General features: G+C 60.8%; 7 protein-coding genes across 7 annotated transcripts; 6 read left to right on the top strand and 1 right to left on the bottom strand.

The window, feature by feature from the left end:
• Positions 1 to 69: 69 nt before the first annotated feature.
• PAN0_003d1679 (glucan synthase) lies at positions 70 to 5,433 on the top strand (the record flags this gene model as incomplete). Its single annotated transcript, XM_014802637.1, has 1 exon — positions 70 to 5,433. The coding sequence occupies one exon, from the start codon at positions 70 to 72 to the stop codon at positions 5,431 to 5,433; it is 5,364 nt and encodes a 1,787-aa protein (XP_014658123.1).
• A 1,000-nt stretch (positions 5,434 to 6,433) lies between these two features.
• Positions 6,434 to 7,988, top strand: PAN0_003d1678 (uncharacterized protein; the record flags this gene model as incomplete). Its single annotated transcript, XM_014802636.1, has 2 exons — positions 6,434 to 7,631; positions 7,720 to 7,988. 2 exons carry the CDS (start codon positions 6,434 to 6,436, stop codon positions 7,986 to 7,988), a joined length of 1,467 nt encoding a protein of 488 aa, XP_014658122.1.
• Positions 7,989 to 8,367: 379 nt separating this feature from the next.
• On the top strand, positions 8,368 to 9,130 carry PAN0_003d1677 (synaptobrevin YKT6; the record flags this gene model as incomplete). The annotated part of the gene is made up of 2 exons (XM_014802635.1): positions 8,368 to 8,505; positions 8,612 to 9,130. The coding sequence occupies 2 exons, from the start codon at positions 8,368 to 8,370 to the stop codon at positions 9,128 to 9,130; spliced, it is 657 nt and encodes a 218-aa protein (XP_014658121.1).
• A 616-nt stretch (positions 9,131 to 9,746) lies between these two features.
• PAN0_003d1676 (zf-DHHC-domain-containing protein) lies at positions 9,747 to 11,565 on the top strand (the record flags this gene model as incomplete). The annotated part of the gene is made up of 3 exons (XM_014802634.1): positions 9,747 to 10,859; positions 10,953 to 11,079; positions 11,213 to 11,565. 3 exons carry the CDS (start codon positions 9,747 to 9,749, stop codon positions 11,563 to 11,565), a joined length of 1,593 nt encoding a protein of 530 aa, XP_014658120.1.
• A 387-nt stretch (positions 11,566 to 11,952) lies between these two features.
• On the bottom strand, positions 11,953 to 13,076 carry PAN0_003c1675 (40S ribosomal protein S27; the record flags this gene model as incomplete). Its single annotated transcript, XM_014802633.1, has 3 exons — positions 11,953 to 12,162; positions 12,240 to 12,689; positions 13,074 to 13,076. The coding sequence occupies 3 exons, from the start codon at positions 13,074 to 13,076 to the stop codon at positions 11,953 to 11,955; spliced, it is 663 nt and encodes a 220-aa protein (XP_014658119.1).
• Positions 13,077 to 13,837: 761 nt separating this feature from the next.
• PAN0_003d1674 (uncharacterized protein) lies at positions 13,838 to 14,511 on the top strand (the record flags this gene model as incomplete). Its single annotated transcript, XM_014802632.1, has 2 exons — positions 13,838 to 14,041; positions 14,137 to 14,511. The coding sequence occupies 2 exons, from the start codon at positions 13,838 to 13,840 to the stop codon at positions 14,509 to 14,511; spliced, it is 579 nt and encodes a 192-aa protein (XP_014658118.1).
• Positions 14,512 to 14,903: 392 nt separating this feature from the next.
• On the top strand, positions 14,904 to 15,491 carry PAN0_003d1673 (60S ribosomal protein L19; the record flags this gene model as incomplete). The annotated part of the gene is made up of 1 exon (XM_014802631.1): positions 14,904 to 15,491. One exon carries the CDS (start codon positions 14,904 to 14,906, stop codon positions 15,489 to 15,491), a length of 588 nt encoding a protein of 195 aa, XP_014658117.1.
• Positions 15,492 to 15,982: the final 491 nt, after the last annotated feature.

Raw genomic sequence — 15,982 nt, 5'->3', positions numbered from 1 at the left:
CGCCACCTACTCTCTCGCCTGCACAAGCACTCGACAGCGGCGCTTCCGCCACCACTCCCTTTGCCCGGCATGTCGTCCAATCACGGCGCCGGTGGCGTCCCACCCCACCATCAGCAGCAGCCGCCCATGAACCCTTTTGCCGGCGCTGCGTTCCACGAGGACCAGGGCAGCGAGTCCAGCTTCTTCCCCACCGAGCGTAGAGACACATACGCCTCGGAACGATCCGACGGAGAACTCATTTCTGGCCACGGCTACGACGCCGACTCGTACGAGGGCGGTGCTTACAAGGACAGCTATGCCTACTCTGCCGAGTCCGCCCCGCGCGGCTACACCCCGGGCCCCGGCAGCCAGTTCGGCCAGGGCTCCTACGCCCCCTCGGGCATCTCGAGCCCGCATCCGGACGCCGGCGCCGGCGGTTACCGTCAGCGCGAGCCCTACCCGGCTTGGACCGCAGAGCACAACATCCCGCTCTCCAAAGAGGAGATCGAGGACATCTTCATCGACCTCGCCAACAAGTTCGGCTTCCAGCGCGACAACATGCGCAACATGTACGATCACATCATGATCATGCTCGACTCGCGCTCCAGTCGCATGACGCCCCAGCAGGCGCTCATGACGCTCCACGCCGACTACATCGGCGGCGAGCACGCAAACTACCGCAAGTGGTACTTTGCCGCACAGCTCGACCTCGACGACGCCATCGGCAAGGTGCAGAACCCCGGCCTCGCCCGCGCCGCCAGCATGGCCAACCGCGGCCGCAACGCAGGCAGCGCCGCCGCCAAGCTCCAGACGGCCAGCGCCAAGTCGCTCCAATCCGCCTCGGCCCGATGGCGCGACGCCATGCTCAAGATGAGCGACTACGACCGTCTGCGCCAGGTCGCGCTCTACCTCCTCTGCTGGGGCGAAGGTGGTCAGGTGCGATTCGTGCCCGAGTGTCTCTGCTTCATCTTCAAGTGCGCCGACGACTACTACCGCTCGCCAGAGTGCCAGAACCGCATGGAGCCCGTGCCCGAGGGCCTCTACCTCCGCGCCGTCGTCAAGCCGCTCTACCGCTTCCTCCGCGACCAGGTCTTTGAGGTCGTCGACGGCAAGTTCGTCAAGAAGGAGAAGGACCACGACAAGATCATCGGGTACGACGACGTCAACCAGCTCTTCTGGTACCCCGAGGGCATCGGCAGGATCATCCTCAACGACAAGACGCGTCTCGTCGATGTGCCTCCGAGCCAGCGCTTCATGAAGTTTGACAAGATCGACTGGCCCCGCGTCTTCTTCAAAACTTACAAGGAGAAGCGATCCTTCTTCCACCTGCTCGTCAACTTCAACCGAATCTGGATCCTGCACATCTCGGTCTTCTTCTACTACACGGCTTACAACGCGCCCAAGATCTACGCCCGCTCGCGAAACCCCACCACCGCCGAGTCGCTCTCGGCCGCTGGTCTCGGTGGTGCCGTGTCGTCGCTCATCATGATTGCTGCCACCATGGCCGAGTTCTCGTACATCCCCACCACGTGGAACAACACGAGCCACCTCATGCGCCGCATGATCTTCCTCGCCATCTGTCTCGCCGTCACCGTCGCTCCTGCCGTCTACGTCTTTGGCTTCAACAACAAGGGCAACATCGCCAACATCATCGCCATCGTCCACCTCGCCCTGGCCGGATGCATCACCGCGCTCTTCTCCATCATCCCCTCGGGCCGCATGTTTGGCGACCGCGTGGCGGGCAAGGCTCGCAAGTACCTGGCCAACCAGACCTTCACCGCCTCGTACGCGCCTCTGGTCAAGAGCCACCGCGCCATCTCGGTCCTGCTCTGGGCGCTCGTGTTCGGATGCAAGCTCACCGAGTCGTACTTCTTCCTCACCCTCTCCTTCCGTGATCCTCTCGCCGTCATGATCACCATGAAGGTGCAGGGATGCAGCGACAAGTACTTTGGCACCGCGCTCTGCTCCAACCAGCCGGCGTTTGCGTTGACCTTCATGACCATCATGGATCTCAGTCTCTTCTTCCTCGACACCTTCCTGTGGTACGTCATCTGGAACACCGTCTTCTCCATCGGCTGGTCCTTCCACATGGGCCTCTCCATCTGGACGCCCTGGTCCGACATCTTCCAGCGTCTGCCCAAGCGCATCTACGCCAAGCTGCTCGCCACCGCCGACATGGAGATCAAGTACAAGCCCAAGGTGCTCGTCTCGCAGGTGTGGAACGCCATCATCATCTCGATGTACCGCGAGCATCTGCTCTCCATCGACCACGTCCAGAAGCTGCTCTACCACCAGGTGCCCGCCGGCGAGAACGGCAAGCGCACGCTCCGGGCCCCGACCTTCTTCATCAGCCAGACCGACAAGGGAATCAAGCCCGAGTTCTTCCCCAAGGGCTCCGAGGCCGAGCGCAGGATCAGCTTCTTTGCCCAGTCGCTCACCACCGCGCTTCCCGAGCCGCTGCCCATCGACGCCATGCCGACCTTCACCGTCCTCGTGCCCCACTACTCCGAGAAGATCCTGCTTTCGCTCCGCGAGATCATTCGCGAGGAGGACCAGAACACGCGCGTGACGCTGCTCGAGTACCTCAAGCAGCTCCACCCCGTCGAATGGGACAACTTCGTCAAGGACACCAAGATCCTCGCCGAGGAGTCGCAGGGCTTCGGCGGCAACTCGCCCTTCGGCGGCGACAGCGACGAGAAGTCCGGTACCAAGAACTCGGCCAAGGCGGACGATCTTCCCTTCTACTGCATCGGTTTCAAGTCGGCCGCGCCCGAGTACACGCTGCGAACCCGTATCTGGTCGTCGCTGCGCGCTCAGACGCTCTACCGTACCGTGTCTGGTTTCATGAACTACTCCAAGGCCATCAAGCTCCTCTACCGCGTCGAGAACCCCGAGGTGGTGCAGCTGTTTGGCGGCAACACCGAGAAGCTCGAGCGCGAACTCGAGCGCATGTCGCGTCGCAAATTCAAGTTTGTCATCTCGATGCAGCGCTACTCCAAGTTCAACAAGGAGGAGCAGGAGAACGCCGAGTTCCTGCTGCGTGCCTACCCCGACCTGCAGATCGCCTACCTCGACGAGGAGGCGCCGCGCAAGGAGGGCGGCGAGTCGCGCTGGTTCTCGGCCCTCGTCGACGGTCACTCGGAGATCCTGCCCAGCGGAAAGCGTCGCCCCAAGTTCCGTGTCGAGCTGCCCGGTAACCCGATCCTGGGTGACGGCAAGTCGGACAACCAGAACCACGCCATCATCTTCAACCGCGGCGAGTACGTCCAGCTCATCGATGCCAACCAGGACAACTACCTCGAGGAGTGCCTCAAGGTTCGCAGCGTCCTCGGCGAGTTCGAGTCGTTCAACGTCTCCAATCAGAACCCGTACGGATCCGGCCACCAGGAGTTCGCCAAGGCGCCCGTCGCGATTCTCGGTGCGCGTGAGTACATCTTCTCGGAGAACATCGGTATCCTCGGTGACGTCGCCGCCGGCAAGGAGCAGACGTTCGGTACCATGGCCGGTCGTGGTCTTGCACAGATCGGTGGTAAGCTGCATTACGGTCACCCCGATTTCCTCAACACCATCTTCATGACCACGCGCGGTGGTGTGTCCAAGGCGCAGAAGGGTCTCCACCTCAACGAAGATATCTACGCCGGTATGACTGCCTTCGGTCGAGGAGGCCGCATCAAGCACGTCGAGTACTACCAGTGTGGTAAGGGCCGTGATCTGGGTTTCGGCACCATTCTGAACTTCACCACCAAGCTCGGCAACGGAATGGGCGAGCAGATGCTGTCGCGCGAGTACTACTACCTCGGCACGCAGCTGCCCGTCGACCGCTTCCTCACGTTCTACTACGGCCATCCCGGATTCCACATCAACAACATCCTCGTCATCCTCTCGGTGCAGCTCTTCATGTTCACCATGGTCTTCATCGGCACGCTCAACTCGCAGCTGCGCGTGTGCGCCACGACCAACAGCGAGTACATTGTCGGCACCGGCGGCTGCTACTACCTCAACCCGGTCTTCCTCTGGATCAAGCGTACCATCATCAGCATCTTCCTCGTCTTCATGATCGCCTTCCTGCCGCTCTTCCTGCAGGAGCTCTCGGAGCGCGGCGCCGTCTCGGCCTTTGTCCGTCTGGCCAAGCACTTCATGAGTCTCAGTCCGATCTTCGAGGTCTTCTCCACCATGACCTACTCGCACTCGATCATCTCCAATTTGACGTTCGGCGGTGCGCGATACATTGCCACCGGCCGTGGTTTCGCCACGACGCGCCAGAGCTTCGCGCTGCTGTACAGCCGATTCGCCGGTCCTTCGATCTACTCGGGCATGCGTCTGCTGCTCTTGCTGCTCTACATTACGCTCACGCTCTGGATCCCGCATCTGATCTACTTCTGGATCAGCATCCTGGCGCTCTGCATCGCTCCCTTCCTGTTCAACCCGCACCAGTTCTCGGCCTCGGACTTCATCATCGACTACCGCGAGTTCCTGCGCTGGATGTCGCGCGGCAACAGCCGCAGCCACGCCAACTCGTGGATCGGCTACTGCCGTCTGAGCCGAACCAAGGTGACGGGTTACAAGAAGAAGCGTCTCGGTCACCCGAGCGAGAAGCTGGCGGGCGACGTGCCTCGTGCGGGCTGGAGGACGATCCTCTTCGCCGAGGTCGTCTTTCCCATCTGCCTTGCCGTCATCTTTGTGGTCGCCTACGCCTTCGTCAAGAGTTTTCACCAGACCGGAGACCCGCCTCAGGGTGCGATCGTGCGCATCGCCATCATTGCGCTCGGCCCGATCGTGTGGAACGCCGCCATCCTGCTGGTGCTCTTCCTGATCAGCATGTTCCTCGGCCCGGCGCTCAACAACTGCTGCGCCAAGTTCGGCTCCATCATGGCTTCGATCGCCCACGTGCTCGCCGTCATCGGCGTCATCGCCGCCTTCGAGTTCCTCTGGTTCCTCGAGCTGTGGAACGCCTCGCACGCCGTGCTGGGCATCATCGCCGTCATTGCGATCCAGCGTGCCATCTTCAAGATCCTTATCGCGCTCGTGCTCTCGCGTGAGCTCAAGCACGACGAGACGAACCGCGCCTGGTGGACGGGCCGCTGGTACGGACGCGGCCTCGGCGGCCACGCTTTCAGCCAGCCGGCGCGTGAGTTTGTGGTCAAGATCATCGAGATGTCGCTCTTCTCGGCGGACTTTATTACCGCGCACATCCTGCTGTTTGGCCTGTCGCTGCCGTGCCTGATCCCGTACTTTGACAAGCTGCACTCGACGGCGCTCTTCTGGCTGCGACCGTCGAAGCAGATCCACGCGCCCATCTTCTCGCTGCGCCAGCGCAAGCAGCGCAGGTCGATCGTGTGGAGGTATCTGGTGCTCTTCGTGTTTGCGTATGCGGTCTTCCTGGCGCTGATCGTGCTTCCTGCGATCTTCTCGTCGACGATCGACCTGAACTGCTCGTTCTGCAAGTCGCTCTAAGGCGGCGAAGCGAAAAACGACCGCTCGCCGTGCTTCGGCCGCCTTTGCACGGAGGGCTACGCTGGCCAGCTTGGCTGGTCGACTCGAACCTTGTCTTCTCTCCGCTCTCCTTCCCCTAGAGTTCTGTAATATGTAGGCGTTCGACACCCACCCCGACTCGTCCGAGGCTATTGCCAATGCGCGCATGCCTCGCCCCCTTCCCTCCCCTCTTTCCTTTCTTGCTCGCTTCTCTTGCAAGCGTTCCTAGTCAAATATCGTTTCTGCGCTCTTCTGCTTATCTGTCTCCGTCGCTCCTTTCCTCGAACCCTTTCTTGCCGCCTTCCCTCAACTCCTGCATCATCATACTTTGCACCAAGCATCATCAGAATGGACCATGTTTTACCCAGATTGTTTCGGCATTGTGTGTGTTTTGGCGTCGAGAGAGTGTGCGTGAGCTTTGAGCTTTGAGATGCGGAGGCGCCCGGGAGGGGGCTGGCTAGGCCGCTGCCTGAGCAAGTGCCGTGTCGAGACGGGCATGGCTGGCCGGAGTCGCGTCGGACGCGCGCCAAAGTTGGTTGGCTGTGTTTGTTTGCCCGACGCAGGATGCGCATTGGCAGGTGGCTCTAACACGTCAATTTGGTGCGCTCGCGGTGGTTGTGGGTGGAGGCGAGAACGCTCAAGGCGCGCGCGTGGTGTTGGGGTGTTGATTTCACCACCACCACCACCACCACCGTCGCAATCAGCTTCGGCGACAATCAAGCCAAGTCTACACGATTGCTCCTGCTAAGCGCGTTCGATAGCGCCACGGTCAAAGTCAACCCATTCCCGTCGTCCGAGTTTGGGCGCACGAGACACGCCCTGGACCTTACCGAGGTGCGGTCATCCGACGCGTTTGCACTGTTGCAGAGCTCTCGACAGGCGCAAATCGGCATATCTGGCGCGAACCTCGCTATATCCGAACCTACCCCGCAGTTCACTGCCAAACGCGGCTTCAAACCGGCTCTGACCGCAGACGATCGCCATGTCATCGTCCTCGCCACGAAAGAACATCGACCAAGGCATCTCGGCATCTCGCGCAGGCGGTGCGCAGAAACGACCGCCTGCGACGAGCAAAGCCTCGACGCCATCCAAGAAGCAGCGCGCCTACTCTCGACCGTCTCCGTCCGTAGGCTCCACCTCGCGTCGCTCGGGCGACGATTCTGCGACCGACACAGGCTCGGTGGCGTCCAAGGTGCGCCGACGCGCGCGCGAGGCTGGCGAGGAGGAGACCCAATGGGCGCACTCGGAGCGTCTGCTGCTGGACCGCACGCTGCGGCTACATACGCTATCGCCGTTGCATCTGTCATCGCTACCAGCGTCGGCGCAGGAGGTGTCGCGTCCGCTCTTCCAGCTTCTGCGCACCGAGCTGCGCAGCTACATCAATCTGCGTCTGAGCGACGGTTTTGGATTCCTCGAGTCGGGAGGCACGACGATCGACGCGCGCGATGCGGACAGCGGCGATCTGCGCCCGCCCGAGCGAAGACGGCGCGCGGATACGGACCGCGTGGGCCGCGTGCGGATCGGCTTCATCGACGACGCCGAGTTCAACGCGGCGCTGCAGCAGAAGGCGACAGCGCGTGCGTGGGCGATTGAGATCGAGCTGGGCAAGCCAGCAGAAGAGGCCGACTCGAATCGGCTGGGAGCATTGCGGTCCAAGGCGGCGCAAGAGGTGACGCCGGCGGAGCTGTGTCATATTGTGTTTGTTCCTGCGTCCAAGCGGCAGGGTGGACATTCGCGCACGTCGCATTCGTATCCGCTGGTCGCGACGAAAGCGCCGTCTTCGAGCGCAGCTGGTGCCGACCCGCTGGTGGGCGCGGCCGAGAATGTGGCGCCGGTGGTGCTGGGACATGCGCTCGACTGGATCCAGAAGCGCTTCGACTGCCGCATCTCGGCCGCGACGAGTGCCGCTTCGCTTGCATCGCGTCTGACGGGGCCGAGGCTCGAGGCGCTTGCAGAGCTCATCGTGCGCGAAACGCGCGCAGCCACGGACGCCCTGAGCGCCGACCAAAAGGCTGCAGACGCAGCAGTCAAACCCGTCGAACTCGTGCTCTCGTTCCCGACCAAAGTCAAGGGTGCAGAGCCAGGCGAGACTCTGCCTGGACCGGCGCCGGACCTTGGCTCGCTCACGCTCACCGTGCCGTGGGAGATCTGCATGAACCTCCTCGACGGCTTGGATCCAGGTACGTTATCCCAGCCATTTTTCCATGCTCACCAGACGAACAACATGCTGACTTCTCTCTGCTATTCTTTCTTTCGCTGATGGTGTAGATGAACCGCTGCTTCCGGCGCTGAACCACTACCTGGCAGTGCATACATCGATACCGCTGGATGCGCTCGAGCTGACTCGCATCGGGGTTGCGGGGATCAACGTCGGATCGGGCCGAATCAAGATCGCGCGGCTGCCTGTCCGAGCTGACGACGCGGGCGAGAAGTCGCTGCACAAGCGTGCACAGCGCGCCAACGACCGAAGACGCGCGGGTGCGGTGTTCGCCTTCCTCCGCCAGGTGGTCGAGGGCGATGTGGACGAGAGCTCATGACGTTGTTGCTGCCAATATATCCTTTCCGTGCCATCATGACTTGTGAGCGCTTTGCTGAAGACCAACGGTAGGCAGCATGGCGTATGGCAGCTGGCTCTGCGCCCCCCTGAGCCTCTGCGTTGCCGAGAGGGCTCTGGGCTATTTTTTCCGTGCGGGGCCAGCGCGGCCCCGCGTGGGCCTTTGGGCGGCGGCTGCAGCGATTTGTGTGAAATTCAAGGGGGGCCCTCGGCGCATGCACACAACAACTCGCGACACTCTGTGCTGCGACACTGTGCTGGTGCCAGGTGTGCGTGGATCGGCCTCCACCCACCGATGCAAACGCTGGGTGCAGCCGCAGCGCGCTCCTGACGTCCGACTACCAACTTGTACGGCAAGCACCATGCAGATCTACGGCCTGCTCGTTCTCGCCAGCCCTCCCGGTGCTGGCGCTGTGCCGCTCACCAACGCATGGGAGCTCGGATCGTTCTCGTGGCTCCAGCGCGGAACCGTGCAGGACATGATGGGATTCATGGCAAGGGTAAGCACCCCACCTCCATTCAAAGCGATCCCCCAACTTGCGTAATCCTTACTGACACCATGACCTTGTTCACATCGATATGTGCTGTGTTGTTTGGCACACGTAGACGGTGGCGGAGCGCACACAACCTACGCAGCGACAGTCGGTCCAAGAAAACTCGTACGTTGCACACGTGCATGCGCGTCCAGCGTCGGACGGCGTTGTAGGCGTTCTCATCACCGACACCGAATACCCCGTGCGCGTGGCCTTTTCGCTGCTCAACAAGACGCTGGACGAGTTTGTGATCAAGGTGCCCAAGTCGCAGTGGGAGACGCGCGTCAACGCCATCACCACCGGCTCGGCCACGGCGCCCCCCAAGGGCGAGGCTCTGCTGGGCATCAGCGCGTTCCCGCAGTCGGTCGACTACGTCAAGAGGTACCAGGACCCGCGCCAGGCAGACACCATCATGAAGGTGCAGCAGGAACTCGACGAGACCAAGATCGTGCTCCACAAGACCATCGATTCGGTCCTCCAGCGCGGCGAGGACCTCGACAAGCTTGTGGAGAAGTCCGGAACGCTCAGCGAGCAGAGCAAGATGTTCTACAAGACGGCAAAGAAGCAGAACTCGTGTTGCACCGTCATGTAGCTGGCCAGCCCTTTCACCTCGGGCTCGGGTTCGATTGCGCGCTGGCTGGCTGCCTTGGCTTGCCTCGCGCACGTCTATGCTCGCATCTCGATCGCTCACACCGGCCCCTTTTCCTTTTGTAGATATTTCCGCTCTCACCCAAGTTTGACTTCTGTTTGGCATCGCATGAGCACCTAGATGTGGCGTGGGCTCGCCCTAGAATGGCATCGGAAGCGCCGCTCCCATTTGTCTGAGGATTGAGCTTCGGAATGAGGCCAGGCCACGAAGCAGAGACAGTTTAACTCGGCGAGGCCATGCTTGGCACCATGAGAATGACGCGTGCCGAGGCGGCACAGCCGCTCCAGGGTCCACATTTGAGCCGCGTCGGTTGCGCGCCGAAATCGACCAACGCTTGATTTGAGCTTGCAACCTGTAGGTGTGATTGCGACCACCAACATCATAGATCCAGTCGGCAGGACCGATACGCAGCGCAGGCGCCCACCCCTTTCGATTCTCCCTCCGCACGCCGCCAACTTGCAAGACACGCGGCAATACGGCACGGTCCAGCGACACTTGAGCACCCGGATCAACGCGCCATGGCGATCTGAACACCAAGCCGGCGTGCAAGAGTGCGAACATGAGCGCCACATCTCCCAAGGCTGGTCTGGCAATGGCACATTCGGACAGACGCGAGGACATCGATGATGACGACTATCCTTCGTCGGAGAGCGATGCTGAGATCGACGTCCACGCGCCGCCCGCCGAGTCGCAGCGGCTTCTGGCGGCAGACGAGGATGCGGATGCGACGCAAGACCGAGCCAGCCCATCGATACCAGCACAAGAAGCTCGAGCACACGGCCGCAAGCGACAGACACCGCTCAAGTGGACCGAGATCATCTGGGTCACATGCACGCTCTCGCTCATCGCGATCCTGGGCTACTCGTCGCAGCTGTGCATCATGCTGCCGTACTACACCAAGACGCCGTCGTTCTCCCCACAAGCGCTGGCGGCGGTGCTGGTGCCGTTCAACCTGGGTCTGCTGGGCATCTTCTACAACTACTACCTGTGCGTCACCACTGATCCGGGCAGTGTGCCGCTTGGGTATCAGCCCGAATGGTCGGCGCTCGAACCCGTCCCCACCCCACACCACCCGCACGCCGAGGCTGGCGAGATGGAACCGTCGCTGGAGCTGAAGCAGGCCATCTATCGGCCGCGCTACTGCAAGACATGCTCCGCCTACAAGCCTCCGCGTTCGCACCACTGCAAGACGTGCGAGCGCTGCGTGCTGCGCATGGACCACCACTGTCCCTGGCTGGCCAACTGTGTGGGTCACAACAACTACGCGCACTTTATCCGCTTCCTCTTCTGCGTCGACGTGACGTGTGCGTATCATCTGTGCATGGTTTCGGCGCGCGTGTTGGATCGCTTCAACGCCTACACGTACTGGCGCGAGCCGAGCACACGCGAACTCGTCTGGCTCGTGGTCAACTATGCGCTGTGTCTGCCCGTGCTTCTGCTCGTGGGCGTTTTTAGCGCGTACCACTTTTACTGCACCGCCATCAACCAGACCACCATCGAGAGCTGGGAGAAGGACCGCACAGCCACGATGATTCGACGCGGGAGGATTCGCAAGATCAAGTATCCGTACAACCTCGGCGTGGCGCGCAATGTGCGCGGCGTGCTTGGCGACAATGTGCTCACATGGTGTCTACCCGGTCAGACGGCGGGCGGAGATGGGTTGAAGTTCCCCGTGACTCCGGGGCTAGGTAAGTGGAGAAGCGGGGTGCGGGCGTGGGTGAGGTCCAGTCGGTCTTGGCACTGGCACGTGCAAACGACACAACAGGACGAGGTGCACTTATCGCCGATGCATAAGCAGGTGGATGACGAGACGTATGTCGATCCTGACCTCGAGGCGAGCGTGTTGCATCGACTGCGGTGGGAGAATTGGCATCGTCAAGCCATGCGTCACCGTTCGACGTATGCGCAATCTCCCTGATCCCGTGTAACTTCTCCCCCGCGTCCTCCAATCAATCCGAATCGTGCATCGTTGCTTGGCAGTTCCGAGCTTGTGCTGACCTTGTGTTCTTTTTTTGCGTTCTTTAGATGAGGCGAGTCAGTATCGATGGCCACCCAAAGATCCTGCCAAGACAATTCACCACACCGCTGCGCATCCGGTTGTATACGAGCAATCGGGGTGGTATGGCGAACCTGCGGCGCCAGACTTGTTCCCACCCGGTGCAAGCTCCAGTTCCCCCTTCACCTACGGCGACGGATTCAATCCCGCCCTTCGACCTTCGAATCGAACCTACCCCGAGAGCGAGGTCGAGTCTGATGTCGAGTCCAGTGTCGAGTCAGACGCCGATGATGACCATGCAGACCAACTGCGCCGCAGAGTAGCCGTTCGTCGCGGTTCAGAGGGCTACGAAGTGCGACCCGTCGCTCAGTGGTCCATCTAGCATTCACATCACACACCATCCTTATCACACAGCAATGCATCCTCAAATCGACATTCCAAACTTCACTGCAGCCGCATACCCATGGTGCTTGTACATCAGACGGAAAGGCACACACACACATATTTGCGAGAAAGTCAGCCGTGTTGCAAGCGAAAAAGGCCGGGTGTGGAAAGAGATGGTACAAGACAGAACAGCGGGTGACGCCGAGCGACGCGTCTGTTCTGTTTTGGGGATGAGTGTGTCTCAGGCCAAAAAGCCCTGCAGCGAGACCATCCCCTTTTTCGAGATGTTGAGGGTGGGGCAGGGAATGCAAAATACGACCGTGCGTGTATGTGTGTGTGTGTGTGTGAGAAAGAGGGGAAACGATGCGGATTCCTTCGTGACACTTTACGCCTTCTTGCGGAAAGAGCAGCCCTCGGTCAAGCGGGCCTTACCACCGGTGGGCTGCGAGAGCACCTGGGCGCACGAGCCGCAGACAACGACGGTCTGGGCGTGCGAGAAGACGGTGGTGATGGCGAAGCAGCCGGGGCACTTGACGTCCATGAAGAACGAGTTGGGGTTCTGCACAAGTCGCTTGAGCTTGTGGCAGCGAGCCTGCTGCTCGGTGGAGGGGTTGAGGAGGTCAACGGCGAGAGTCTGAGAGAGAGACAAGAGCAATTGCGATGGTCAGTGACGATTCCAGCGAGACAAGACGAGTCACGCATCGCAGCAGAATAGAGTGGTCGTTCGGGTGGCGTCGATGTGGCAGACGCAGTAGACGGTGGTGGCGGCGGTATGCGATCGGCTGAGCGTCCGTTGAGACGCGGATGACTGGTACGGGAGGCTGCGGTCGGAAAGTTGAGATGTTCAGGGTGGCGAAACTCAGCCAAGATTGTGCCGGGGGCGTAGCTGACGCCGATGAGGCGATCTGAGCTGTGGTGTGCCGACAAAGGCGAGAATGTCCGAACAAAAGCGGGTGGCACTTCTGCATGACTGCGAATATGATATCGATACCATCGAGGCAGCACTTTGAGGAGCTGTGCACGCCCTACAGTCTGGGTGGCGTCTGGTGGATATGCGCCACCCGCCCTGGTGACCGTGTCCATTGCCAATGCGACGACGTCTGCCGGGAGCACTATCGCAGGCTACGGATCATGCGAGTTCGAGTGCAGAGCTAGCAAGTCTTCAAATCGTAGAAAAAGCCGTCGACCATGTCGAGGAGTGGCAACGATTGACTTTGGCTGGTCTGAGTCCGGTCTGCGTGCGTGTCGATTGCAAGATGCAATGCGAGAGTGGATGTGGTGTGCTGGCCGGTGCTGAAAGGCGGCGTAGAGGATGGTCGATGTGTGGCGTGTATTGACCATGGGAAGGCGCCGGGCGGGTCATGCTGGTCACCATGCTGAAGATGGATTTGCTGTAATGAAGCGCTGTTTTCCGAGTTGGTGCTGGTCCGCCTGACTGCGTGCGTGCTGGACGATGCTGATTCTGCTGCGATGCGAAACGTATGGCGAGGATGCGAGATATCTTACCATCTTGAAGTGTGATGAGGATGTGAGTGTGTTACTGGGGAGAGGGAAGGAGGATGGTTGGTGGCGGGCGTCGACAAAGCCTGGCCTGGCGTGGGTCGCGGTCGCCTGCCTCGGCGGCTGCGTAGACTCTGCCTGCGCCCTGCCTCAGCAAGAGCGCGCCAGCGTCGATACAGGGCTGAGCAGGCTCTCTCGATTTCACTCTCTGGCTCACTGCGCGGCGGTCGCCGTCTGCTGCCTCGAAAAGGCGACCGAGCCTTGGGCTGAGTTGGCCTTGTCTCTGTCGCCACTCTGAAGTTCGAAACGGAGACGGCTGAGTTTTGGTTGAGACTGGCCTGCAAGCCTGTCTGTGTGTCGAGCGGTCACACTCAGCTGCAAATGGGCTTGCAGGCCGCGGCGGCTCAGTCTCAGCGCCTCGAGACAGGCAGAGGCAGAGTCACTTTTGAATTTTCGAAATACTGCCGGGCGACGCTGTGACTGCGCGCAAGAATTTCAGCCTGAGGAGCCGAGATTGGTACTCACACGTGACCAGGCCAACCTCGGCCGAGGAGTATTGTAGTCAGGCTCGCATTCAAAATTGGAGAGGCAGTTCAAAGAGCTGCAACTACAGTCACCGCAGAGGTCGCCCCCCGCTGCTGAGATGCCGCAATCCAACCCTTGTTTTGCGAGCCAAAGGCAGCTGCAAGCCCTTTTTGGCGCGCGCAAGATGGAGACGGCAGCAGCACGGCAGAAACACCAGCGAGCGAGGCGACACCAGGCAGCAGACCATGGCGGAGTGCGCTCCAGTGCCTCTTTGGCGCGCTTTCGAAAATTTGGCGCTGGGCAGCAGCAGTAGCACGACAGGCTCGAGGCTGACTGCGCAAAAGGCCCAGGCAGCAGCCCGCCGCGAGGGCTCAGCAGCCAAGTCTGGCTTGCTCTTCAGTCTTTTTCGGCGCCAGGCAGCGGTGTGCCATGCCAACCCCAGCCAGAGCGTGAGCGTGGCCAGCCAGACTTGGAGGCCTCGTCGTCATCTTTCTCCCTCCTCTCGTCTCCATCATCCGACCTCCTCAAGTCCTAACGAAGTAAGTGCGGCACCATCGACCCTTGCAAGCCCTACTGCTACTCTCGACACATTGCAAAAAGGTACGACATCCCAGCTACGACAGCATCAGCGCCCTACACGCCACCGCCCAGCCCAGCATTCCCGCAGCATACGCAATCGCAGCCTCGACGACAATATTCCCGTCGCATCTCCAATCAGCAGCACGTCGCATCGCTGCGTATCCTTCACACTCCGTCGCAGGAGGCACCCCTGCTTGGCTTCGTGCTCGTCTCGTCGCGAACGCTATTTTTCAGCCTCGAAGTAGTAGCACGTAACGACACGACCTGCAACAGGGCCAGCAGTGTCAGCGGCATGGATCCTGCGATGAAGCATCGTCGATCGTCGCAATGCGCACCGTGACCCATCAGTCCCGGTCAACCACACGAAAGTGCCACATCGTTCCTGCTTCAGCAGACAGTACAGTGGCAGATGCTCGACGGGATCCGTGTTGTGGATTTGCACATGCGACATCTTCCGCCTCGTCTGCTTTTGCTTCCAATCAACTATCTCAGCTTTCATTCGCCACGAATGCTCAGCACCGACTTGGCTCGGCTTCCATCGACGCTCGACCTTTGATCCCGAGTTTCAGCTCAGCTCGTACCGCAGTCGACATTTCAACTCTCCCGCCACGACACCTTCCAGCTGTTCAGAGTAGCAGGGGCTTGACTCGAGCACGTTTTTGTTTGCAACTCGTGCAGGTTGACTGACCTCCTCCCGCTTTTCACCTTGATTGCCCTAACCCAGTCTTCAAGATGGTCAACCTCAGAACACAGAAGCGCCTCGCGGCCTCGGTCCTTGGATGCGGTAAGCGCAAGGTCTGGCTCGACCCCGCCGAGCAGAACGACATTGGCAACGCCAACTCGCGTGCCAACATCCGCAAGCTCATCCGCGACGGCCAGATCATCCGCAAGCCCGTCGTCGGCGGCTCGCGATCGCGTGCCCGCGCCACCGCCGCCGCCAAGCGTGCCGGCCGTGGTACCGGACAGGGTCACCGCAAGGGTTCGTCGGAGGCCCGCATGCCCACCAAGGTCATGTGGATGCGCCGCCAGCGTGTCCTGCGCCGTCTGCTGCGCAAGTACCGCGAGTCGGGCAAGATCGACAAGCACCTCTACCACGAGCTCTACCTCAAGTCCAAGGGTAACGTGTTCAAGAACAAGCGTGTCCTCATGGAGCACATCCACAAGGCCAAGGCCGAGGCTGCCCGATCCAAGCACCTTGCCGACCAGATGGAGGCCCGCCGTATGCGCAACAAGGCCATGCGCGAGCGCCGTGCTCAGCGTGTGCTCGAGAAGCGTGCTGCCATCATCGCCGTCGAGAACGAGGCCGAGGAGAAGAAGTAAGCTGGTCCAGCACGCCCCGTCGCTGTTCCCGCCTGCATTTTCTCTCTTGTCCTGCCCTTTCCTCTCCGGCCGCAACACTCTTTCTCGCCCTGCCATATTAGCCCTCACCTCCCCTCCCTCTCGCACGGTGCGGGAGTTTCGAGATCTGCCTTGCAGGCATGTCGGACTTCCTCATCGTGCATCCACAACCCGCCTATGCATTTGCTCGTCGCCTTCGTCGCGGCGATTGCATCTTCCTTGTGTTTTCATCACGCACCCCCTGGCCTTTGGTGGTTGATTCCCACCTCTGGTCCTACGACTCCTCCACACACGATACTATCCAACCTCCCCCCTACATATCGGCCTGGAAGTCGTACAAAAAAGCAATCGCATCTGCACATTGACCCAGCCCGCCGTCTGCTATTCAGAGCGTGAGAAGAGTGGCGCGAAGCGTGAAATCTGGGATGGATGCGTCGAGCTGATCGGCTCAGTAGACGTGGGCTTGACTGCGG

Source organism: Moesziomyces antarcticus (assembly GCF_000747765.1).
Source record: "Moesziomyces antarcticus DNA, scaffold: scaffold_v10003, strain JCM 10317, whole genome shotgun sequence".
NCBI classification, from domain to species: Eukaryota; Fungi; Basidiomycota; class Ustilaginomycetes; order Ustilaginales; family Ustilaginaceae; genus Moesziomyces; species Moesziomyces antarcticus.
Note: the sequence above shows the minus strand (reverse complement) of the source record. Positions and strands in the feature narration are given on the sequence as shown.